Here is a 27,893-nt window from a genome sequence, read left to right as displayed (position 1 = left end):
TCCGGAGATGTACGGGTGGAATGGAAGTACCACTCCCACCACGCTGAGGACCAGCACCCACCATCTTTCAACACTTGTCATGACAGAAGAGTAAACAAAATTAGTACAACATAAAAAAATTGAATATCGACATGAATAATAAAATGTATATTAACTCATCAGATAATAGGTAAAGATAGGTCCATCAGCATGTATATTCATCAGTTAATCTAGTTTGTCAATTTTGAAACTTCAAACAACCAAACTGACTCATGACAAAAGATCCTCGACCATCGACCCCTCGCCCCTTGTCCCCTGGACCCCTCGGCGACCCTCGACCCCTCGGCGATGAGGATTAAAAGCCAAGGTTTGAAACTTCAAACAACTAAATTGACAATAAAGCAGGGCGTAGAAAGAGAAACGAAAGACGAAATAGTACATAGTAAGAGGTTGTGCAACTAAGATGATTTTTCTGTACCAGCTTTTTTAATGAATTGGAGACGATGATGGCGAAGAAGTCGAAAGACACCAATGGCTTTCGAGTTCTTCACCATCATCCTCTCAAATTCGTTAAGAAAGCTGTTACAGAATATCATCCTAGTTGCACAACCTCTCACTACGTATTGTTTCGTCTTTGGTTTCTCTTTCTATGCTTTGATTTTTTGTCATGAGTTAGTTTGGGTGTTTCAAGTTTCAACACTTGGCTTTTAATCCTCGGCAATCCTCGACCCCTCGACCCCTCGGCAACCCTCGACCCCTCGACCCCTCGATGACCCTCAACCCCTGACCCCTCGGCGACCCTCGATCCCTGACCCCTCGGCGATCCTCCACCCTTGACCCATCGACAATCCTTGACCATTGACCCCACGGTGGTCCTATCGAACACCTTCACTGTGAGCATGGTGCGTCTGTTGTCGTAGCTTAAGATGCAGACGAGCCCGAGCTGAAGGTCATCAACGCGGGCGAACTGCTTCCATCCGTTCTTCGCACACGGATGGAAGTAGTTCACCCTCTCTCATGACCTTCAGCTCTAGGACGTCCTCATATTAAGCTACGACACCAGTTGGTCAGCACTCGGGCCGGAAGATCCTCGACCATGGACCCCTCGCCCCTCGATCCTCGACCCTTTGCCCCAACCCTCGACCCCTTGGCGACCAGTGATCCTCGACCCGGTTCCATCGGCGCCGACGCACCCCTAACCTCCTGTATTCTTCTTCCGCCTCTTATTCTCCTTCTTCTTCTTATTTTCTTATTTTCATCTTTCATCTTTCTTCTTAACTAAACCTAAACTAAACTAAATATAAACCTAAACCAAAAAACAGAAAAAACCTAATCTAAACCTAAACTACACTAACTACATTAACTAAACCTAGAAAACGAAAAAAACTAAACTCCTCTTCTTCTTCTTCTTCTTCTTTTGCTAAAACTAAACTAAAACTAAAACTAAACTAAACAAAACATAAACTAAACTAATCCTAAAACTAAACTGGACTAAATATAAACCTAAACTAAACTTCTCCTCCTCCCTCTTTTCTTCTTCTTCTTCTTCTTCTTCTTCTTCTTCTTTTTCTTCTTTTCATCATCATCTTCTTCTTCTTTCTTCTTCTTTCTTCTTCTTCTTCTTCTTCTTCTTCTTCTCCTCCTCCTCTTCCTCCCTCCTCTTACTCTTCTTATTCTTCTAAACTGAAACTAAAACTAAACTAAAATAAGCTAAACTAAACTAAAACATAAACCTAAAAGTAAAATAAAAAAACATAAAAAGGGTGAGGAGCTCACCGTAGGGGAGGGGGGCGGTGCCGCGGCCTGCCGAGGCTGCGGGACGGCCGCCGCATGGGAGGGGGCGGGGCGGACGTGGGAGAAGGGTGCGGCCCAGTGGAGGCCGCGGGGAGGGGGTGGCGATGTGGCCTACCGGGGCGGCGGGGCGGCCGCCTCAGGGGAGGGGGCGGGGCGATCGCGGAAGGAGGGGGACGGCCCGGTGGAGGGGGTCGGGCGGCCGCAGGGGAGGGAGGCGGGGCGGCGGGACGGCCACGGGGCGACATGGACGGGACGACGACGGCGTGGTGGGGGTCGGGGGCGCGGTGGCCAACGGCTGTTGGGGTCGGGTGCGCGCGGGGGGTCGGGTCGGGGAGGGAGAGAGAGAGGAGGGGCGGGACGGCCGTTGCATACTCAATTCTTTGCCGCCTGCCAGCAGACGGCAAAGATTCTTTGTCGTCCGCTGGTAGACGGCAAACAGGTGGGGCTGGTGGGCCGTTAGGGTTTGGGCCTCCACTGGACCCCACCCACCTCTTTGTTCTTTGCTGGCGGACGATAAAGAATTGGATGGTGCAAAAAAAGGTCTTTACCATCAGCCAGTTCTTTGCCGCCCGTTTTTTAGAAGCAGACTGGAAAGACCTTCTTTGTTGTTCGCTAGCCGACGACAAAGATCTGACTGATGGCAAATTCTCTATTTCTAGTAGTGAAGGAGGGATCTGACGTACCCACCAAGCTGTACTTCCTCCTGTCATACCATAGTTAGCCAAACAACAGGCAATCCCGTTCTGATCTCTATGTATCTTGCATTCTTGCTGAGTATTCGTCGTGCTAGAGAGGAATTAAAACCAAGGCCTAACAAAACTTTTTGTAGCAGACTGTGGACTCGCGGACATGGGGTTCTCAGGGTACCCATTCACATGGGATAATAAGAGAGAAGGGGCAGAAAATATTCAAGTCAGATTGGATAGGGCCACGTGCTCCGCGTCATTCATGCAGATGTTCCCGACATCCGAGGTGCGGCATATTTTGACGGAGGAGTCCGATCACCAGGCGCTTTTTGTCCGTGTTGCCTCGACACTGGTCCACTAACCGACGCGGGTGCATAGACCCTTCTAGTACGAGGAGGCCTGGACTAGGCACGTGATAACCCATAAGTATAGGGGATCAATTGTAGCCTCTTTCGATAAGTAAAAGTGTCAAACCCAACGAGGAGCTAAAGGTAGAACAAATATTCCCTCAAGTTCTATCGACCACCGATACAACTCTACGCACGCTTAACATTCGCTTTACCTAGAACAAGTATGAAACTATAAGTACTTTGTAGGTGTTGTTGGATAGGTTTGCAAGATAATAAAGAGCGCGTAAATAAAAAATAGGGGCTGTTTAGATGAAGACACAACTAAGTTAGTTTTAGTAGAGAGCTTGTTGTCACACAAGAAAGTTATTTGTCCCTAGGCAATCGACAACTAGATCGGTAATCATTATTGCAATTTTATTTGAGGGAGAGGCATAAGCTAACATACTTTCTCTTTTTGGATCATATGCACTTATGATTGGAACTCTAGCAAGCATCCACAACTACTAAAGATCATTAAGGTAAAAACCAACCATATAATTATAAGGCATCAAGTCCTCTTTTCTCCCATACGCAAACAACCTACTTACTCGGGTTTGTGCTTTTGTTACTCACGCCACCCACCATAAGCAAATCATGAACATATTGCAAACCCTACAGCGGGGATCCCTCACGCTTGCGCGACACAGAGAGCACCATAGGACATCACCAATAATAAAACATGCAACTCAAACCAATCCTGATCATCAATTAACCCATAGGATAAAACAGATCTACTCAAACATCATAGGATAGCCATACATCATTGGGAAATAATATATAGTGTTGAGCACCATGTTTAAGTAGATATTACAGCGGGTAAAAGAGGGGTTACACCGCTGCATAGAGGGGCGAAGAGTTGGTGATGATGGCGATGAAGTTGTTGGTGTAGATCGTTGTCACGATGATGGCCCCGGCGGCGTTCCGGCGCCACCGGGAGAGAGGGGAGAGAGCCCCCCTTCTTCTTCTTCTTCCTTGACCTTCTCCCTAGATGGGAGAAGGGTTTCCCCTCTGGTCCTAGGTCTCCATGGCATGGGAGGGACGAGAGCCCCTTCGGGATTGGATCTGTCTCTCTGTCTTTCTCTGTTTCTGCGTTCCCAGATCTGGCCTTTCACCGTTTCTTATATTCCTGGAGATACGTAACTCCGATTGGATTGAAATTTGAACACAATTTTTATCCGATATTAGCTTTCTTGCGGCGAAAGAAGGGCACCAACCGCCTTAACGGGTGTCCACGAGGGTCAGGGGCGCGCCCCTGCCTTGTGGCCCCCTCAGGCATCGTCTCACGTTGATTCCACTTCGCAAAATTCACATATATTCAAAAAAAATCTCCGTTAGTTTTTATCCCGTTTGGATTCCGTTTGATATGGATTTTGTGCGAAACAAAAAACATGCAACAAACAGGAACTGGCACTGGGCGCTGGATCAATATGTTAGTCCCAAAAATAGTATAAAAAGTTGCCAAAAGTATATGAAAGTTATATAATATTGGCATGGAACAATAAAAAATTATAGATACGACGGAGACGTATCAGCACACGGATTACGAGGCCATGGTGGCTAATGCATGGGAAGCGGCTCATGCGGCCAATCATATGCAACCTGGTATAGGTGCAACATGTCAGCAGCTTGCCCTAATGGCTAAAGCTATGCAATCTTGGAGTCGGGAGGTTTTTGGATCTACTAAAAAGTAGATTGGTCATTTAAAATGGCAGCTCAAAGATGCCAAGGAGAGGGCACTACGAACAGGCTATGGGCAGGAAATAAAGGATATTGAGGATCAGTTGCATGAAATGTACGAACGAGAGGAGATTTATTACAAGAAGAGGTCAAGGGTGGATTGGCTACAATATGGTGACCAAAATACACAATATTTTCACAACAAAGCTTCGCATAGGAAGAGGAAAAACAAAGTTAAGGCGTTACGAAGGGAGGATGCAACCAAATGCACGGACGATGATGGTATGCGAGGGATGGCTGCAGAGTTTTATGCCTTGCTTTTCAAATCAGAGGGGTCCCGGGAAGGAAGAAAGATTTTAGAACATATTGATACACTTGTCACGGAGGATATGAATAGCAGGCTGGCGGCACCGTTTACAGATGTGGAGATTGAGAGAGCATTATTTCAGATGGGGTGATCTAAGGCCCCAGGACCAGATGGTTTCCCGGTGATGTTTTATCAACGACACTGGTCATTGGTGAAAGAGGAGGTGTGTGCTGCTATACGAGATTTCCTGGTAGGGAGGACGACGTCGGAGGGGTTCAACGATACAGTTATTGTGATGATCCCCAAGGTGGGCTCACCAGAGATGCTTACCCGGTTCAGACCAGTTATTCTTTGCGATGTACTGTATAAAATTGCATCAAAAACTTTGGCTAATAGGCTCAAGGAGGTGTTGCCAGTATTGATTGCGGAGGAGCAAAGTGCTTTTGTCCCAGGGTGATTAATCAGGGATAATGTTTTGTTGGCATATGAGTGTGTTCATGCTATCAGGAAGAGGAAGAGGAGGAAACCACTTTGTGCAATTAAGCTTGACATGATGAAGGCTTATGACAGGGTCGAGTGGATCTTTCTGGACCAGGTAATGACAAAATATGGTTTCTCTACTCACTGGAGAGAGATGATCATGAGGTGTGTCATGACTGCGAGTTTCTCGGTGAAGCTAAATGGTGCCTTCTCTCACAGATTACCCCATCTAGGGGCCTCCGGCAAGGTGACCCGTTATCACCATATATTTTTCTATTTTGTGTTGAGGGCTTTTTAGCTTTGCTTAAACATGCCCAGGAGGAGAAGAAGATTAAGGGTGTCTCGTTTGGGAGCACTGGCCCCACAGTTACTCATTTGCTTTTTGCTGACGATAGTATTGTCTTTCTAGAGGGGTCCCAAGACAACTTTCTTTGTCTACGTGCTATCTTGCGGGATTATGAAGTGGCTTCCGAACAAAAAGTCAACTTAGAGAAATCTGCTATATTTTTTGGTAAAGATAGTGGTGATGAGGATAAAGAGCTTCTCAAGAAAACTATTGGCATATCATCTGAGGCTCTTGGTGAGAGATATTTGGGCCTACCAACGGTGGTGGAAAAATCCAAGGACGGCATGTTTAAATACGTCAAAGAGAGTGCAAAGGGGAAAGTTTCAGGATGGAAGGGTCAGGGGATATCCAAGATGGCCAGGGAGGTGTTGATGAAATCGGGACTTCAATCTACTCCTACGTTCACCATGATCTGTTTTCAACTCACAAAGAAAATGTGCGGGAATCTATCTTCTATTTCTTCAAACTTCTGGTGGGGTGAGGCTAATGGTGAGAAAAGAGTACATTGGATTGCATGGGACAAAATGTGCACAAGGAAGCAAGAAGGTGGACTTGGGTTTAGGGATCCAGATGCTTTCAATCAAGCATTGCTTGCCGACCAAGCATGGCGGCTGCTGCACGTACCAAATTCATTGCGTGCAAGAGTGCTTAGAGCAAGGTACTACACAGACGGCTCCATTCTCAATACCACTTGCCCATAGGGGGGTCGTTCACTTTTAGGAGCATCCTTCATGTTGGGGAACGCGGTAATTTCCAAATTTTCCTATGCACACGCCAGATCATGGTGATGCATAGAAACGAGAGGGAAGAGTGTTGTCCACGTACCCTCGTAGACCGTAAGCGGAAGCGTTATGACAACGCGATTTATGTAGTCGTACGTCTTCACGATCGACCGATCCTAGCACCGAAGGTACGACACCTCCACGACCTACACACGTTCGGCTCGGTGACGTCCCATGAACTGACGATCCAGTAGAGTGTCGAGGGAGCGCTTCGTCAGCACGACGACATGATGACGGTGATGATGATGCTACCAGAACAGGGCTTCGCCTAAGCACCGCTACCATATGACTGAGGTGGATTATAGTGGAGGGGGGCACCGCACACGGCTAAGAGATCAATGATCAACTTGTGTATCTATGGGGTGCCCCCTCCCCAGTATATGAAGGAGTGGAGGAGGGGGCGGCCTCCTAGGCGCGCCCCAAGGAGAGTCCTACTCCCACCGGGAGTAGGATTCCCCCCTTCCCTAGTTGGATTAGGAGAGAATGAAGGGGGAGGAAGGAGGAAGGAAAGGGGGGCTCCCATTTCGGATTGGTCTTGGGGGGTGCCCCCTCCTTTTCTCCTTTCTCCTCTCTCCCACTATGGGCCAATAAGGCCCATATACCTCCCGAGGGGTTCTGGTAACCTCCTAGCACATCGGTAAATGCCCGATCTCACCCGGAACCATTCCGATGTCCAAATATAGTCGTCCAATACATCGATCTTTATGTCTCGACCATTTCAAGACTCCTCATCATGTCCCCGATCTCATCCGAGGCTCCGAACAAACTTCGGTTATCAAATCACATAACTTATAATACAAATCATCATCGAACGTTAAGCGTGCGGACCCTACGAGTTCGAGAACTATGTAGACATGACCGAGACACATATCCGGTCAATAACCAATAGCGGAACCTGGATGCTCATATTGGCTCCTACACTACGAAGATCTTTATCGGTCAAACCGCATAACAACATACGTTGTTCCCTTTGTCATCGGTATGTTACTTGCCCGAGATTCGATAGTCGGTATCTCAATACCTAGTTCAATCTCATTACCGGCAAGTCTCTTTACTCTTTCCATAATGCATCATCCCGTAACTAACTCATTAGTCACATTGCTTGCAAGGCTTATAGTGATGTGCATTACCGAGAGGGCCCAGAGATACCCCTCCGATACTCGGAGTGACAAATCCTAATCTCGATCTACGCCAACTCAACAAACACCACCGGAGACACCTGTAGAGCATCTTTATAGTCACCCAGTTACATTGTGACATTTGATAGCACACTAAGTGTTCCTTTGGTATTCGGGAGTTGCATGATCTCATAGTCATAGGAGCATGTATGAGTTATGTAGAAAGCAATAGCAACAAACTAAACGGTCATCGTGCTAAGCTAATGGATGGGTCAAGTCAATCACTTCATTCTCTAATGATGTGATCCCGTTAATCAAATGACAACTCATGTCTATGGTTAGGAAACATAACCATCATTGATTCAATGAGCTAGTCAAGTAGAGGCAAACTAGTGACACTCTGTTTGTCTATGTATTCACACATGTACTAAGTTTCGAGTTAATACAATTCTAGCATGAATAATAAACATTTATCATGATATAAGGAAATATAAATAACAACTTTATTATTGCCTCTAGGGCATCCTTCATTCTCCCACTTGCACTAGAGTCAATAATCTAGATTACATTGTAATGATTCTAACACCCATGGAGTCTTGGTGCTGATCATGTTTTGCTCGTGAGAGAGGCTTAGTCAACGGGTCTGCAACATTCAGATCCATATGTATCTTGCAAATCTCTATGTCTCCCTCCTTGACTTGATCGCCGATGGAATTGAAGCGTCTCTTGATGTGCTTGGTTCTCTTGTGAAATCTGGATTCCTTTGCTGTCAGGGATATACCCCGCAGTATGACCCGGCCGGACTTGGCGGCTTACTTGAGACCCAGTTGACACTTAGCGATTCACTGATGAGTCGCCCTGACCAGACGGTTTACAAGCAACCCGCCTGAACATTGTGACTCACTGGTAACCCGGCAGGCGGGACAGACGGATGACAAGGCCCAAGGCCCAGAAGGGCGGTTTATGTTAATAGTGGGCCGGTTTAAAAGGAAAGGCGTGAGGAATATTTCCCTTACAAGGAGTCAAGACCCAGACTTGTATCCGGTTTGTATTAGAAGGTAGACTAGTCCTAATCCTAATAGGACTCCACATGTAACCCGCCCCTCTAACTTATATAAGGAGGGGCAGGGCTCCCCAAGAGGGGGAGGCAAGAAATAATCTTAAGTTTAGACACAACTAGGAGAGCCGGTTTACCGCGACTCCCTGATGAGCATAATGAGACCTAGCCACAAACAGCATGTAGGGTTATTACCGGATGATGTTTCCCGGGGCCCGAAGCTTTCTAAATCCTTGTCTTGTGTGTTGCGTTTCTCGATTTCGACCAACCCCTTTAAGCTAACTACGTTGCGATGGCTCCACGACTAAGTCCTCACACTAGGACATCTGCCATCACAAAACCACGACATTTGCCAAGGAAATTGCACCAGTATTGTCACAAAAGATTTTCATTGGACCCGATGCACTAGGTATGACACCTAGATCGGATATGAACTCCTTCATCCAGACTCCTTCATTTGCTGCTTCCGGAGCAGCTATGTATTCCGCTTCACACGTAGATCCCGTTACGACGCTCTGCTTGGAACTGCACCAACTGATAGCTCCACCATTTAATAAAAACATGTATCCGGTTTGTGACTTAGAGTCATCCGGATCAGTGTCAAAGCTTGCATCGGCGTAACCCTTTACGACGAGCTCTTTGTCACCTCCATATATGAGAAACATATCCTTAGTCTTTTCAGGTATTTCAGGATATTCTTGACCGCTGTCTAGTGATCCACTCCTGGATTACTTTGGTACCTCCTTGCTAAACTAATAGCAAGGCACACATCAGGTCTGGTACATAGCATTGCATACATGATAGAACCTATGGCTTAAGCATAGGGAACACCTTTCATTTTCTCTCTATCTTCTGCAGTGGTCGGGCATTGAGTCTGACTCAACTTCACACCTTCTAATACAGGCAAGAACCCTTTCTTTGCCTGATCCATTTTGAACTTCTTCAAAACTTTATCAAGGTATGTGCTTTTTGAAAGTCCAATTAAGCGTCTTGATCTATCTCTATAGATCTTGATGCCCAATATATAAGCAGCTTCATCGAGGTCCTTCATTGAAAAATTCTTATTCAAGTATCCTTTTATGCTATTTAGAAATTCAGTATCATTTCCGATCAACAATATGTCATCTACATATAATATCAGAAATGCTACGGAGCTCCCACTCACTTTCTTGTAAATACATGCTTCTCCAAAAGTCTGTATAAAACCATATGCTTTGATCACACTATCAAAGTGTATATTCCAACTCCGAGAGGCTTGCACCTGTCCATAAATGGATCGTTGGAGCTTGCGCACTTTGTTAGCACCTTTTGGATCGACAAAACCTTCTGTTTGCAGCATATACAACTCTTCTTTAAGATATCCATTAGGGAATGCAGTTTTGACTTCCATTTGCCAAATATCATAATCATAAAATGCGGTAATTGCTAACATGATTCGGACGGACTTAAGCATCGCTACGGGTGAGAAGGTCTCATCGTAGTCAACTCCTTGAACTTGTCGAAAACCTTTTCCAACAAGTCGAGCTTTGTAGACAGTGATATTACCATCAGCGTCAGTCTTCCTCTTGAAGATCCATTTATTCTCTATGGCCTGCCGATCATCGGGCAAGTCAACCAAAGTCCATACTTTGTTCTCATACATGGATCCCATCTCAGATTTCATGGCCTCAAGCCATTTTGCGGAATCTGGGCTCATCGTCGCTTCCTCATAGTTCATAGGTTCGTCATGGTCAAGTAACATGACTTCCAAAATAGGATTACCGTACCACTCTGGTGCAGATCTTACTCTGGTTGACCTACGAGGTTCGGCAGTAACTTGATTAGAAGTTTCATGATCATCATCATTAGCTTCCTCACTTACTGGTGTAGGAATCACTGGAACTCATTTCAGTGATGAACTACTTTCCAATAAGGGAGAAAGTACAATTACCTCATCAAGTTCTACTTTCCTCCCACTCACTTCTTTCGAGAGGAACTCCTTCTCTAGAAAGGATCCATTCTTAGGAACGAATATCTTGCCTTCGGATCTGTGATAGAAGGTGTACCCAACAGTCTCCTTTGGGTGTCCTATGAAGACACATTTCTCCGATTTGGGTTCGAGCTTATGAGGTTGAAGCTTTTTCACATAAGCATCGCATCCCCAAACGTTAAGAAACGAGAACTTGGGTTTCTTGCCAAACCACAGTTCATAAGGTGTCATCTCAACGGATTTATATGGTGCCCTATTTAACGTGAATGCAGCCGTCTCTAAAGCATAACCCCAAAACGATAGCGGTAAATCAGTGAGAGACATCATAGATCGCACCATATCTAATAAAGTGCGGTTACGACATTCGGACACACCATTACGTTGTGGTGTTCTAGGTGGCGTGAGTTGCGAAACTATTCCACATTATTTCAAATGAAGTCCAAACTGATAACTCAAATATTCACCTCCACGATCAGATCGTAGAAACTTGATTTTCTTGTTACGATGATTTTCCACTTCACTTTGAAATTCTTTGAACTTTTCAAATGTTTCAGACTTATGTTTCATTAAGTAGATATACCCATATCTGCTCAAATCATTTGTGATGGTGAGAAAATAACGATATCTCCCGCGAGCTTCAATGTTCATTGGACCACATACATCAGTATGTATGATTTCCAATAACTCTGTTGCTCGCTCCATTGTTCCGGAGAATGGAGTTTTAGTCATCTTGCCCATGAGGCATGGTTCGCAAGTACCAAGTGGTTCATAATCAAGTAATTCCAGAAGTCCATCAGAATGGAGTTTCTTCATGCGCTTTACACCAATATGACCTAAACGGTAGTGCCACAAATAAGTTGCACTATCATTATCAACTCTGCATCTTTTGGCTTCAATACTATGAACATGTGTCATCAAGATTTAGTAAAAATAGACCACTCATCAAGGGTGCATGACCATAAAAGATATTACTATTTAAATAGAACAACCATTATTCTTTCATTTAAATGAATAACCATCTCGCATCAAACAAGATCCAGATATAATGTTCATGCTCAACGCTGGCACCAAATAACAATTATTTAGGTCTAAAACTAATCCCGAAGGTAGATGTAGAGGTAGCGTGCCGACGGCGATCACATCGACTTTGGAACCATTTCCCACGCGCATCGTCACCTCGTCCTTAGCCAATATTCTATTAATCCGTAGCCATGTTTCGAGTTGCAAATATTAGCAACAGAACTAGTATCAAATACCCAGGCGCTACTGCGAGCATTAGTAAGGTACACATCAATAACATGTATATCAAATATACCTTTCACTTTGCCATCCTTCTTCTCCGCCAAATATTTGGGGTAGTACTGCTTCCAGTGACCAATACCTTTGTAGTAGAAGCACTCAGTCTCATGTTTAGGTCCAGATTTGGGTTTCTTCACTTGAGCAGCTACTGGCTTGCTGTTCTTCTTGAAGTTCCCCTTCTTCCCTTTACCCTTTTTCTTGAAACTGGTGGTCTTGTTGACCATCAACACTTGATGCTCCTTCTTGATTTCTACCTCCGCAGCCTTTAGCATTGCGAAGAGCTCAGGAATCGTCTTATCCATCCCTTGCATATTATAGTTCATCATGAAGCTCTTGTAGCTTGGTGGCAGTGATTGAAGAACTCTGACAATGACACTATCATCAGGAAGATTAACTCCCAGTTGAGTCAAGTGATTGGAGAATTCTGTCAATGACGCAATCATCTGGAAGATTAACTCCCAATTGAATCAAGTGATTATTATACCCAGACATTTTGAGTATATGCTCACTGACAGAACGGTTCTCCTCCATCTTGCAGCTATAGAACTTATTGGAGACTTCATATCTCTCAATCCGGGCATTTGCTTGAAATATTAACTTCAACTCCTGGAACATCTCATATGCTCCATGACGTTCAAAACGTCGTTGAAGTCCCGGTTCTAAGCCGTAAAGAATGGCACACTGAACTATCCAGTAGTCATCAGCTTTGCTCTGCTAGGTGTTGGCGTTACTCCTGCAGCGGGTTTGTCACCTAGCGGTGCTTCCAGGACGTAATTCTTCTGTGCAGCAATGAGGATAATCCTCAAGTTACGGACCCAGTCCGTGTAGTTGCTACCATCATCTTTCAACTTAGCTTTCTCTAGGAACACATTAAAATTCAATGGAACAACAGCACGGGCCATCTATCTACAACAACATGGACATGCAAAATACTATCAGGTATTAAGTTCATGATAAATTAAAGTTCAATTAATCAAATTACTTAAGAACTCCCACTTAGATAGACATCTCTCTAATCATCTAAGTGATCACGTGATCCACATCAACTAAACCATGTCCGATCATCACATGAGATGGAGTAGTTTCCAATGGTGAACATCGCTATGTTGATCATATCTACTATATGATTCACGCTCGACCTTTCGGTCTCAATGTTCTGAGGCCATATCTGCATATGCTAGGCTCATCAAGTTTAACCCGAGTATTTTGCATGTGCAAAACTGGCTTGCACCCATTGTATGTGAATGTAGAGCTTATCACACCCGATCATCACGAGGTGTCTCGGCACGACGAACTGTAGCAACGGTGCATACTCAGGGAGAACACTTATACCTTGAAATTTAGTGAGAGATCATCTTATAATGCTACCGTCGAACTAAGCAAAATAAGATGCATAAAGGATAAACATCACATGCAATCAATATAAGTGATATGATATGGCCATCATCATCTTGTGCCTTTGATCTCCATCTCCAAAGCACCGTCATGATCACCATCGTCACCGGCTTGACACCGTGATCTCCATCGAAGCATCGTTGTTGTCTCGCCAACTATTGCTTCTACGACTATCTCTACCGCTTAGTGATAAAGTAAAGCAATTACATGGCGATTGCATTTCATACAATAAAGCGACAACCATATGGCTACTGCCAGTTGCCGATAACGGTGTTACAAAACATGATCATCTCATACAATAAAATTTAGCATCATGTCTTGATCATATGACATCACAACATGCCCTGCAAAAACAAGTTAGACGCCCTCTACTTTGTTGTTGCAAGTTTTACGTGGCTGCTATGGGCTGAGCAAATACAGTTCTTACCTACGCATCAAAAACCACAACGCGGTATAGTGATTGCTTTTTGATCTTCGGAAAGAACCATGTTCATTGAATCTGATTTAACTAAAGTTGGAGAAACTGACACCCACCAGCCACCTGTGTGCGAAGCACGTTGGTAGAACCAGTCTGGCGTAAGCATACGCGTAATGTCGGTCTGGGCCACTTCATCCAACAATATCGCTGAATCAAGAATCAACAAGTGACGGCAAGCAATATGTATATACCCATGCCCACAACTCCTTTGTGTTCTACTCCTACATATAACATCTACGCATAAACCTGGCTCTGATACCACTATTGGGGAACGTAGTAATTTCAAAATTTTCCTATGCACATGCAAGATCATGGTGATGCATAGCAACGAGAGGGAAGAGTGTCGTCCACGTACCCTCGTAGACCATAAGCGGAAGCGTTATGACAACGCGGTTGATGTAGTCGTACGTCTTCACGATCGATCGATCCTAGCACCGAAGGTACGGCACCTTCGCGATCTGCACACGTTCGCCTCGGTGACGTCCCACGAACTCATGATCCAGTAGAGTGTCGAGGGAGAGCTTCGTCAGCACGACGGCATGACGACGGTGATGATGATGCTACCGGAACAGGGCTTCGCCTAAGCACCGCTATGATATGACCGAGGTGGATTATGGTGGAGGGGGGCACCGCACACGGCTAAGAGATCAATGATCAACTTGTGTGTCTATGGGGTTCCCCCTCCCCCGTATATAAAGGAGTGGAGGAGGGGGAGGGGCCGGCCTCCTAGGCACACCCCAAGGGGAGTCCTACTCCCACTGGGAGTAGGATCCCCCCCTTCCCTAGTTGGATTAGGAGAGAAGGAAGGGGGAGGAAGGAAAGGGGGGCCGGCCCCCCTCCCAATTTGAATTGGGCTTGGGGGGGTACCCCCTCCTTTGCTCCTTTCTCCTCTCTCCCACTATGGCCCAATAAGGCCCATATACCTCCCGGGGGGTTCCGGTAACCTCTCGGTACATCGGTAAATGTCCGATCTCACCCGAAACCATTCCGATGTACAAATATAGTCGTCCAATATATTGATCTTTATGTCTCGACCATTTCGAGACTCCTCGTCATGTCCCCGGTCTCATCCGGGACTCCGAACAAAATTCGGTCATCAAATCACATAACTCATAATACAAATCATCATCAAACGTTAAGCGTCCGGACCCTACGAGTTCGAGAACTATGTAGACATGACCGAGACACATCTTCGGTCAATAACCAATAGCGGAACCTAGATGCTCATATTGGCTCCTACATATTCTACGAAGATCTTTATCGGTCAAACCGCATAACAACATACGTTGTTCCCTTTGTCATCGGTATGATACTTGCCCGAGATTCGATCGTCAGTATCTCAATACCTAGTTCAATCTCGTTACCGGCAAGTCTCTTTACCCGTTCCGTAATGCATCATCCCGTAACTAACTCATTAGTCACATTGCTTGCGAGGCTTATAGTGATGTGCATTACCGAGAGGGTCCAGAGATACCTCTCTGATACTCGGAGTGACAAATCCTAATCTCGATCTATGCCAACTCAACAAACACCATCTGATACACCTGTAGAGCATCTTTATAGTCACCCAGTTACGTTGTGACGTTTGGAAGCACACTAAGTGTTCCTCGGTATTCGGGAGTTGCATAATCTCATAGTCATAGGAACATGTATAAGTTATGGAGAAAGCAATAGCAACAAACTAAACGATCATCGTGCTAAGCTAACGGATGGGTCAAGTCAATCACATCATTCTCTAATGATGTGATCCTGTTAATCAAACGACAACCCATGTCTATGGTTAGGAAACATAACCATCATTGATTCAGCGAGCTAGTCAAGTAGAGGCAAACTAGTGACACTCTGTTTGTCTATGTATTCACACATGTACTAAGTTTCCGGTTAATACAATTCTAGCATGAATAATAAACATTTATCATGATATAAGAAAATATAAATAACAACTTTATTATTGCCTCCAGGGCATATTTCCTTCACTTCATGGCCGTGACATCCTCCTGGAAGGGCTCATTTGGCGAATTGGAGACGGATCCCAAGTACGTATACATCATGATTATTGGATACCGCGGAAGGGCGGCCTGAAGCCAATGGGCTAGGTGTTTGTCCCGGGCATAACAAGAGTCAGTGATCTTATGAACAACACGAGCTCCGGGTGGGATCAAGCTAAGGTGCAGAATATGTTCCCTCCGGCGGAGGCACACGAGATCTTGCAAATATCAGTGGGGGGCCGACGGTGGAGGACTATCTCGCATGGAATCATACAAAGGATGTTGTTTTACTGTTATATCAGCTTACCACCTTTGCATGGGCCTGAAACGGGCTAAGACAGGCAGTCCGGGGTCGTCCTCCTCAGTCGCGAATCATAGATCTTGGATGAGGGATACTGTGGCACCGGGCAGAGTAAAAATTCATACTCGGCGACTTATTCGCAATGGGCTGGCGGTGGGATCTGAGCTTCATCGGCGCAAGATTAAACCCGTGGTGTTCTGTGTTGTGTGCGGACGAGAGGAGACGAATCTTCACAGGTTTTGGAGCTGTCCACACTCTGCAAAATTCTAGAAAGTGTTGTACTCGGAATTGGGAGCACCGGCGGCAATCCCGCCGGAGTCAGTAAGCTCCCAGAGTGCGTTATCTCAGTGGCTCCTGACATGGTTTGCTGATGCGTCGGACGATGCTCGAGCTATAATGGTGCAGGGATTATATGCTTTGTGGATGGCACGGAATAACGCGCGAGATGGGAAGAGGATTGAGGAGGAGGCGGACACGGCTGGCATGGTTAGGAGGCTCATGGAGCAGTGGCAGAATGTTAATGGCAGAGCGAGCAAAATCCCGGAAGTAACTCCGGTCCAGAAGTGGAGCGCTCAAGAGGAAGGGTGGATCAAGGCGAATGTTGATGGTGCAGCTACTAAGGGAGGGGAGAAGGGGGCGGTGGCGTGGTGTTCAGGAACGAGGACGGGGCTTTCCTCGGTGGAGCATGCCATTACTATCCTATGCGTGGAGACCCAACAATGTTGGAGCTCCGGGCCTGCAAGAGGGCGGTGCAACTAGCGGGGGAGCTAAACTTCGCGAAACTGCACATTGAGATGGACTGCCAAGAGGTGGTACGCAAACTACAGAGGGAGGAGAACGATTTATCCGTGCTGGGACCTTTGATCAAGTAGGTGAAAAACATGCTGGCGACAAGGGAATGGAAGGTGTCCTGGATCCGGAGGACGGCGAACAGCGCCGCGCATGGACTAGCTAAGGAGGGAGTAGCAAATAATCTTTGCAAAGTTTGGGTGACTGAACCCTCAGATTTTATTTTGCACATTATTTCGGCAGAAATTCCTGCCTTCTATGAATAACTAGAGACATGGTAGATTTCAAAAAAAAACTTTTCGTAGCAGCCGTCTTATTTAATTGAATGTATACCTCTGAAATGCAACAGTGATCCAATCTACGATGTGGCCTGCCGACTTGGGCGGCGATAAAGTTGCCCATGTGTACAACAACTACGAATTAACTGCACTATGTTAAGTGGAAGTGCCACAGGGGGGCTTCCGACTCTTGGCACGTCCGCTGGTCTGTGGTGCGATACGGTACACCCACCCGCCCGCCGCCACATGGGCGGGGAACATGGTTGATGCATTTTTTTTCTCTAAAGATCCAGCGAGGAATCATACGCAGCTGTACTAGTTAGTCGTGAGTCAAGTAAACGGATCTAATCCTCTCCACCATTTCCTGTTTCATCGGCGGCCGCATCGTCCATCCTCTTCTCGGCCGGCGGTATGTATATATACATCAACATTTGTCAATTGTGATGCTGAGAAGCCGGTCGTAGTTTGGCGCATCGTATTGCAATCCTGTACTTACGTACGTATATTTTGTTAAGCGCACGGCATTTGTAAGCACGGGCGTTGCTTAATTAGTGATTTGCGGGCGTATATGTTTCGTGAAACTGCAGGCGCGTACGTATAGTCCTGCGGCCGACGCGGGCAGGGAGCAATGGTGGCTGCCTGGCCCCGCGAGCTCTGGAACAATTGGTCCATCCAGATCCTGGTGCTCCTCAGCCTCGGGCTCCAGGTCGCCCTCTTCCTCTTTGCCGGGATCCGCCGGCGTGGAGCCCACTCCGTGCTGCGGTTCTTCCTCTGGCTGGCCTATCAGCTGGCCGACTACACCGCGACGTACGCCCTCGGCCACCTCTCCCTCAAGGGCGCGCCGCGCGACCAGCCGATCGTGGCGTTCTGGGCGCCATTCCTCCTGCTGCACCTCGGCGGCCCCGACAACATCACCGCCTACTCTCTGGAGGACAACAAGCTGTGGAAGCGCCACCTGCTGAGTGCCATCCTCCAAATGTCCGGAGCCGTGTATGTCCTCTACGAGCATGTCGTGGACAGAGGGGCGTTGCTCCGGCTTGCCTCCGCCTTGATGTTCGCCATCGGCGCCGTCAAGTACGGGGAGAGGACGTGGGCGCTCATGGGCGGCAACCTCGACAACATCCGAGGCTCCATCAAGAAGCAACCAGCTGCCATGCATGGACATTTCCACCCTCACGATAAAGTGTTCAAGGATGGAGACTTCGATGAGGAGTCCCTTGTGCGACGAGCTCACTCGCTGTTCCACATTTGCAAGCGCGCCATGGTCGACTATCCAGTGATGGAAGATGATTCACACGGCCAAGACACCACCAAATTGATAGGCGAGGTCAGGCTATGGCGGTTGATGGAGACCGAGCTCTCCCTCATGTATGACATGTTGTACACCAAGGCACCGGTCATCTCCACCTGCGTCGGCTACTTGGTACGTCTCATCTCGCCGATCGCCATTGTCGCGTCACTGCTGCTTTTCAAGTTCATTGACAAGAACGCCCACCGCAGAGTTGACGTCAATATCACCTACGTATTGTATGGTGGTGCCTTGTTCATGGAGATGACATCGCTGCTGAACGCCCTAGGCTCCTCTTGGGCATTTGCCTTCCTGAGTACCACGAGCTGGCACTGGCTTCGATACGCAGCTCTGTGCAATGAAAGATGGGACCGCCTCAGGCGTGTGGTTGCATGTCTTCACCATCTTGTCAGGGTAGGAGGAGGCAGCCGGTACAGATCAAGGAGGTGGTCATATACCATGGGACAGTACAACATGCTGCACTATTGCACTCGCTCTAACAGTGCGCTCACCAGGCCTCTGCTTGGCAGTTTGGCCAAGAAGGTGGGACTGGGACTAAATGAGCTTTGGAACAGGAAGCATTTCTCATGGGTTATTGACATGCCTGACCATGTCAAGGATAGTATCTCTGAACATATGAAGAAGATGTACAATGCTGGGGGTGTGAACTCACTGGGCATGCTCAAGAACAGGTGGGGCGAGGAACCACTGGCTCGTGAGGAGTTACTAGAAGAAGGCAGCATATTCAAAGATTCCCTCGGTGTCGAGTTCCAGGAGTGCATCATCATCTGGCACATCGGCACCGATGTTTTCCTCGCCAAGAGCGAGCAAGCCAAAGAAGACGATGTGAAGGCGATCAAGATAATATCCAACTACATGATGTACCTTCTCGTGGAACAACCAGACATGCTACCAGGCCTCTCCCAAAACAGGTTGTACCAACTAACTTGTGAAAGTTTAGTCAAGACTTGGCGATCGACCCATAGGCGTCGGAACATGAACTCGGGTGCCACGCTCAAGAATCTGTTCCGCCTGCACGATGACGCCGATTCTAATTCCAGGGCCACCGACAGAGATGAGCTTGCTGAGAAACTGTATGATGAGTATGAGAGCAAAAGCTTCATGTACGATTCTCCTCGTCTCTCCTACGTAGCTCAACTTGCTAAGGAGCTGTTGGCAATGGAGAAAGGTGGCACGGTTGACCCGGTGAAACTCGTCCGTGAGGTGTGGACGGATATTCTTGTCTACGCAGGCAACAAATGCAGCCGGAAGTTCCACGCCGAGAAGCTCAACAGTGGCGGTGAGTTGACAACAATCCTGTGGCTTATGGCAGAACACTTCTACCAAATTTATCTGGGGAGCCTGGTCAAAAGAAAGAAAAAGGGAAATGATTTAGCAGGAGAAGGCATCAGCCACCCGGGGAGATGATGATAATTATAGATAGCACCATAGCCTTTGTATCCTTGAAGCCATATAAGTTGTAGTATATCTTGTTCCGCTTCTTGAATAAAGATTTCAATTTAATTTTTTGACTGACTGCAAATGACACCTCTATAGAAATACATCAGCATAGAGCTTCCTCTCCTTCATATCCAGCCCATCCTACCCCCGCTCGACCCACCGACACCGATTGACTCCTCTCCGCAAATATATAGATCGGCAAGGCATTGTACAACAAGATGTGATGCGCGCGAAAGAAAGCTTTTACACAATGTGCAACAGTTCTACTTGAATATGTTATAAACAGTTGATAGTAAACGAGCTAACCAAATGACGATGAGCTGGTCCGCATGATGCAAGCACGTCGGGTAACATGCCAATGCGATGAGCACATGCGTGATTCCTCGTCGTCTTTGTACTTCATTGTTGTCAGATTCTCTCCTTGTCTTCTCTCGAAAAGTACCTTAGTTAGGACTTGGCTAGCTTTTTTTTTTTTTTGAGGAACACTTGGCTAGCTATAGGTACGTCAATTTGGCACCTTGGCAGTTAATTGGATGGGAGTCCCTATACGCCGCCCGTGTGCGTCAAAAAGATGTAGCTTTGCTAAAGCTGGGGCGCTTTGGCCAGCCCACTATGCCCCAATCGGTGTTCTTTTTTCTTCAAAAAGTGGGCACTGTAGCATCCGGTTCACTGTAGTGCCCACTTTTTGCTTGGTTTTTATTTTCTGAATATTTTGGAAATATGAATATATACACTAAAAAATAAATAATACGAATTGAACATTTTGTATTGAACAATTGTCAAATACACACTGAACATTTGAGAAATGTATGTTGAGAAAAAAATTAATACACATTGAACATTTGTGTAATATATGCTGAACAACATTTAAATACAAGGGAACATTTTTGGTATACCTTGAAAATATTCTAAATATCCGATGAACATTATTTATAATGCACGGTGAACTCTTTCGTAATATACCGTGAATATTTTCTTAATATATAATGAAATTTGTTGTAATACACAGTAAACTTTTGTATAGTACCCAAAAAGGATAAAATTACGAAAAATAAAAAATAAAAAGGAAAATGAAGTAAAATAAATAGAAACAGAGAAATAAAAAAGGAGAAAAGGAAAAAAGGAAACAAAAGAGGGGATGAAACAGTGAAACCCACCATGGGTCGGCCCAAACTGGGGCGTCGGGGAGGGTCGCCTTCAGCGAAGCCGCACCTATTTGCCAGGGGCGGATTGGCCCAATTGGATAGTGACTCTTCGAATAGTAGCCGTCGATGTACTTTAATTTTCTATATGTTTAAAAACCAATGCCAAATCAAATAACAGCCTTTTGTTTGACTACTTAATTGTCTGACGTTGCAAAGGGAGCATGCATATTCTAGTGACCATGTTGCTCTCTCTCTTCCTTTGAAGTCCTCCATGTAAGTGCCTGTGTTACCATAGGAAAAAGATTCCGTGCTCGTTCAAAGAAAGGGGGAATTGACATGGTTTCCATTCATATAGGTAATTAAATGCTTGCAGGATGCCACGGAATAACAAAAGAATAGCCACGCTGATGCATAAATGGTTGTATTCACAAATTTGTACCAAACATGACACTGCTAATTTTATTTAAGTGCATCGTTAACTAACATGCCATCCTTCCTAACTTTTCACATTTCATTGTGCACGTGGAAATTTCCTTGTACTTGAAAAGAGTTTCATAAAAGCTGTAATTTAAGTTTTTGTTTTGAACATCAGTACAGATGAAAGTGCTCGTATATATGCGCATACACTCACCCTTATGAACGCATACACGCACACCCTACCATAAGCACCTCCAAGAGACTGAGCCGGCATGTCATCTTGAAATTTACGATGTCATCATAGAAATTTACGAAGTCACCATAGGCGTATTGTCGTCGGCGGAAATCCTGAAATAAATTCAAGAATAATGCGAGCACCAAGACTTGAACTTTGGTGGGCTAGGTTCACGCTGTAATTTAAGTTGCAATGATGTCCAATTGCTTAATTACTTGTGCCTTCTGGGATGTTGCCGGTGTGTGGTTGGTAGGCTTCATCGTCGCAACAAAAGGCTAACGACTGACTAGGCTCGCACGTGCAGCCAAATACATGCCCGGGGCTGCTGCATTTGCTATGTCTACTGAAGTTAGTACATAGTAAAACCCAGTAGTAATTATATGCATCATCTTCACTAAAATTAATGTGGTTAAGCATATATCCCTCAGTTTCATTTTGTTAAGTTCCATTATTATTAGGTTGCTAGCAAAAGCAACCATACAAACATATGTGTGTTTTATTTTCAACATAGTTTCATAAAGCTTGAGCAAATAATTGCATATAAAGTTCAAAAACACACAAAGTTAATATAATGGTTGGAAATCTTATACATCTAATACTCCGCCATTAAGTTAAGGGGGTTATATTTACCGAATCAGCCAGTGCCTATTACTGTGAACATCAAAGATGTAACTACTGAGAAGGGAAAACACTAAGATTAATGTAAACCTGCATAGAAAATAAAATCCCTTATTCCTTTTAAAACATAAATAAAGGTTGATTTGAGATGAATTTAGTTTGCGTAACATGAGGCATGCTTACACATGAGAAATTAGAGGTCCGAACAACTTAGGGCTAGTTTGCAAGTTTGCATACTCCCTCCATTCCCTTATACAATGCCACTATGAAAAATACATTTTGCATCTATACAAGGCCACTAACAGTAATCGAGGCCAAAATTAATGATGTTTCCTCGTACTACCAGCTTATTTAATACTTGCATGCATGTAGTCATAATGACACTGTGCTACTTTCTTCTCATTCCTTCCTTGCATGCATGCGGACGTATTAATGATCCCAGTTAAGAAAAAAAGTTGGCTGGCAAAGCAGTTATTAAATTTTACCTTGGTACTTGTAATTTGAGTTTGTAGCCTTATATAAGGGAATGGAGGGAGTTTGTCCCTTTGCTAGCACTAGGTGGAAAAGACTCTTTTTTTGTTTCTCAAAAAAATATAGGGACAATTGCAAGCTATCATTGTTTTGCAAGAAATAGGCACTATCGTGAAACCTAATATGAAAGACCTAGATTGTTTAATATTTATTGTTATGCTTGGCAAAGAAATACACTACTTTAAGGAGACATTCTATGAGTCAACTATTTAGCATGTATCCGAATCCTACATTCTTAAGAACCCCACTTTCACCAATTCTTTCTACATGTGGACTGTCCACATCAGCATGCATGCCATGTCAGCGTTCAGACACAAGCATCAACCAATCGACATGCATAATGCAGCCATGCATCCATGTCATCATTTATGTTCTGAAATAATTTTCACAAATAGTTAGTGCTCTATTCATCCGAATTTATTAAGCCAGTGGGCCACGAAGGGACAACAATAGTTTTTTCCTTCGCCCCCTTCATGTCTCCCTATTATATGTGTGCCGCTTGAGGAGAAAAAACAGCTTTCACACCAAAAGAAAGGAAATAAATCATTTGGCTGGAGAATTAAAGGTAGAGAACTCCATAGAACCGGAAACCAGGACTATGCAACCAATGCATATGCATGCACGTCCCATGGCAAATAGAAGTATCATGTTAATTGCTGCACTTAATCAGGGAGTTATACTGCCATGGCAAATAAAGTATCACGTTAATTGTTTATGGAGTCTCCTAGATTCTCACGTTAATTGTTGTTGGCATTTGATTGGACCAGCACAAGAGCCCGACCCCTCCTTCTCCCTGAAAAAAATAAATTTTCTTCGCCTTCTCTTCTCTCTCCTCTATTTGATCTCCTTGGCCACGAAGATCCCATCTACGAGGAACTTTTTCCTGGCATGCTGCGGCGACTGGCACTATACTCGTGATCACTCCCATGGAGCCGATTTTGGAGACATGGAGTGAACCAACTACAGTTCTTCGGATTACGACCGCAGCCACACCGTCGTGCATGCCGCAACTGCAGGTTCATTTGTGCGGGGTTCATGCGTTTCTGCCATGGCACGAGCGCACAACATGGAGAGGACCATGTGCGTGTCTACGGCACGATCGAGACCCGCTTCTACCTCAGGCCGCCGTTGTCCGTGATCGGCACCCTACCTGAATGACCCGTTCACCTAGCGTTGTCCACACCGCGACGGCCACCAGTCTTGGCTCCATCCGGCGATCTCACTTTGTCCTCCCCGTCCGCAGGTTCCAACTCCATCCCTTTTTTACTCTACTTCTTGGCTTTTTGCATTTCCTCACGACCACTCTCGAAACAGTCTTTCGCCCCGTTTTATAGATAAAGCATAAGTCCATACAACCACGTCCGAATCAAAGTCAGAAAAGAAAATTGTTGAGGCCACAGCACAGAGACGCCCAAAAGAACTGAAGAGAAACAGAAAAGGCCACCAGGGGCAAGCTACGAAGCTGTCGAGCGGTCAGAGAGTCGATGCGCGGTAGACACCAGAGCGTCCAGAAAAAGCTGAAGACAGTCACGATCCCTCGGCCTAGCGAGTGGATGCCAATGCTGCAAGAAGGCAAGAAATTTGAAGAACGAGTCAGAAGCACGTCACGGGAACACCCGCTCAATCACCATCTTGTTGCGAGTAGTCCAAAGAGTCCACATCATAGCCGCGAAGATGAGCCAGAACAGTCGGCGCTTACGGCCAACCTGAGTGGCCCTAACCTGCAGAAACTCTGCAAGGTCAAGGGCCTTCCACTTCGCTCCTAGAGCCTCACGAACAAAGCACCAAAGTGCCTGCGCTGCTACTCACGAGAACAAAATGTGCGTTCCCGTTTTCGGGACGTGGCACAAAGGGCAAAGGCCATTGCCCGGACCCTGGCGTTTCAGCACCTCAGTCCTCGAAGGTAAACGATCTCGGAGAAGCTGCCATACGAAAATCTTAATCTTCAAGGGCATCAGCGCCTTCCACAATGGGGATAGCCACTATGGAACCGGCAATCGGCATAGTGCCTGATAGGCTGAACTAACGGAGAATGCACCCGAAGGAGAAAGGCTCCAAGAAACAGAGTCAGGGACCTGGGACAGAGGAAGAGGGACTACTTTCCTCATTTCTGTCCATTCTCGTACCTCATCGGGTCCGAATGAGCGGCGGAACGCAATGTTCCATCCCTCATCCAAAGCAGTCGTCGAAACAAGGATGGTCGGGTCGTCACAAATCGCAAAGAGCCTCAGGAACCGTAGGTGAGGAGGCTCGTCCTCAAACGAAGGGTCCAACCAAAATTGGGTCGCAGACCCATTGCCAACCGAGAAACGCAAACCCAGCCTAATCTCTTCTTTTATGGTCTGAATAGATTTCCAGAACTGGGACCCGACCGAGAGAGAGCAAGCCAAGAGGGGTCGGCCCTGCAAGTACTTGGCCTCAATCAGCTGCGACCCGGTCAAAAGCAGTCGTGTGACCAGGAGAAAAGCAGTCAAGTGATCAAGCGACCGAGCGCTCTCCTTCTACATTGACCGGGCGCTCTCCTTCTACCGAGATGGGGGTTTCTAATGGTCTACCATTGACTTTGAAAAAATACAGAAAATTAAAAAGGGAAACAATCGGAAAAAAAAAGTTCTTGAATTAGAAAATTACATGGCAGTTCACAAACTTCAAAAAGTTCATGAATTTGAAAAAAAATCATTTGATTTGAAAAAGGTTCATCTAACTTGAAAAAATCATCCATTTTTCAAAATGTTCATCAAATTTGAAAACAAATTCATCAATTTGAAGAGAGTTCATGCATTTATGAAAAAGAAAGAAGAAATAAGAAAAATAGAAAAATAGAAAACCCAAGTGGAATCGCAAAAAACGAAGAGAGAAGACAATGGGTCAACCCGCTACAAGACCTAGCCTACAGAGAAGACAGTGTGCGCTCTATACCATAAGGCCTATAAGGGCATCTCCAATAGATTGTATGTTAGTCTTGTTGATAAAATGTCCATGTCATCAACCAACAAGCTATCATACAACTACTTCAATAGGTTGTATCTAAGCCATCCAATAGATGATGAGGAAATAAATGTGATTGCTCTTTATTTCACCTTGGAGCTTGTGCAAAGGTTGTTGGTTATTCTACATACAACTTTGCTCTCTTTCCATATTTATTACACGCCGCATCATCACTATGTCCTAGATGGCAAATTTATCAACACCTATCTTACAGCTGTTGGAGATGCCCTAACGGCGCGACGACATCGCTTTCAACGATTCCACAGAATGTCTTGTGTCGAGATTTTCATGGCCGACGTCATTAATGGACCGGCCCATTTCACACACTGTTAGATAAAAAGAAACGGAAAAGAGGAGCATTAGGGGTAGTTCTCTGGTTGCAGGGAAGGAAGCCAGCGCTACTAGCCACCTCGCCATCCTACAGTTCACGATAAGTAAAAGGGTGTGACCAAATTGAAGCAAGTCGAGCCATTCTTTCTTCTTTTTTTCGTCTTCGTTTTTCTTTTCTTTTTTCTTCTCCGTTTATCCATTTGCTTCTTCGTTTTTTATTTTCTTTGGTTTTTTTGTTTCTTTTGGTTTTCATTCCACTTTTTCGTATGTACACATTTAACATTTTTATGCACAATTGTATATATCTTTAAATGCTTGATTAACAGTTTCAAATAAAAATATTAATATTTTTTGATACATGGTCAACATTTTTTCAATAAACATTTAACATTTTTCAAACACTTTTTTAATGCTTGATTAACATTTTTATATTCATGATCAAATTTTTCATCATTTTCTTAATACATGGTCAAAAAAATTCTATACACATTTAACATTTCTCAATGATTGATTAACATTTTTCAAATACTTGTTCAATATTTTTTTTTCAAAATGCTTCATTAACATTTTTATATGCATGATCCAATAGTTTCATCAGTTTTTAATACATGATCAACAACTTTTCTATACACATTCAACAGTTTTTCAAATGCTTTATTAACAATTTTTCAGATACTTGTTCAATATTTTTTAAATACTTGTTCAACATTTTTGAAATACATAATCAACATTTCTCTATACACATTTAACACTTTTTGAATGCATGATTAACATTTTTAAAACATTATGAAAATATACTTTTAATATATGTATTACTATAATATTCGGAGGTTTAAGAAAAAAATAAAAATTAAACTAAAATAATGAAAGAAAAACAGAAAAAAAAAAGATGTGCCCTCAAGCGCACCTTGGCCGGCACATCTAGAGCTGCCCTGACGTGAGGGTTTCCCTAGGTCTCGCGTAAAGCGGGAGATAAGGGCACCCCTATAACGGGCACTTGTGGCGCCGTACAGGAAATACCGATCGCAGGAGGATTCCCTATTTGACACGAGTTGTGGCAAATTGCCGTGCATTCGAATAGGGATCTGTTTAGGACTCATCTAGATGTGACATAATGATGTCACATCTAAGTTGAAATCATCACCTGTTTATAGCCTTTTGTTTGTTTGTTATTTTTCTTTTTTGGTATTGTATCGTCTGGGCCCATAGAAACGCTCGCATGGGCAAGGTCCAGCTCACTCTACGACCTGTAGCTAATCGTACGTAGTAACGATTTGTGTTTTTTATTCCTTTTGTTTTTTGTTTTTTTATTTTCTCTTTTTTTTCAGGTGTATTTTTTTCAGTTCTAATATATGTTAAAAATTTAAAATACACACTGATTATTTTTGGATATACGGCGAACATTGTTTTTAATACACACTGAACAAATTATAAAATTACGGTGAACATAATTGTAATACACATTGAACAAATACTTAGTATATGGTGACCTTCTTTCTAATATACATCAAACTTATTTTTTATGTATTGTGTATGTTTCTTAACGTATATATGGTAAACCTTTTATAAAATACTCACTGAAGAATTTTAAAATGTACACTGACTTCTAACGATAAATAAAACAATAGAAGAGAAAAAAAAATAAAAAACTGGTAAAAAAACTAGAAAAATGTTCACGTATTAAAAAATATATGTGGATTAAAACAATCATGAATTTGAACATTGTTTGCAAATTCGAAACATGTTATTTTAAAATGGACCCTAGTTG

At 44.6% G+C, this 27,893-nt stretch overlaps 1 protein-coding gene across 1 annotated transcript; it reads left to right on the top strand.

Moving 5' to 3' along the window:
- Window positions 1-17,704: 17,704 nt before the first annotated feature.
- On the top strand, window positions 17,705-19,847 carry LOC125507137 (uncharacterized). The gene has a single exon (XM_048671819.2). It carries the CDS (start codon window positions 17,741-17,743, stop codon window positions 19,826-19,828), a length of 2,088 nt encoding a protein of 695 aa, XP_048527776.2. The 5' UTR covers window positions 17,705-17,740; the 3' UTR covers window positions 19,829-19,847.
- Window positions 19,848-27,893: the final 8,046 nt, after the last annotated feature.

The sequence above is a fragment of the Triticum urartu genome, chromosome 5A, assembly GCF_056163025.1.
Source record: "Triticum urartu cultivar PI428250 chromosome 5A, HENAU_Tu73, whole genome shotgun sequence".
NCBI lineage: Eukaryota > Viridiplantae > Streptophyta > Magnoliopsida > Poales > Poaceae > Triticum > Triticum urartu.
The sequence above is the reverse complement of the archived record's forward strand: the minus strand, read 5'-3'. Positions and strand labels throughout refer to the sequence as shown.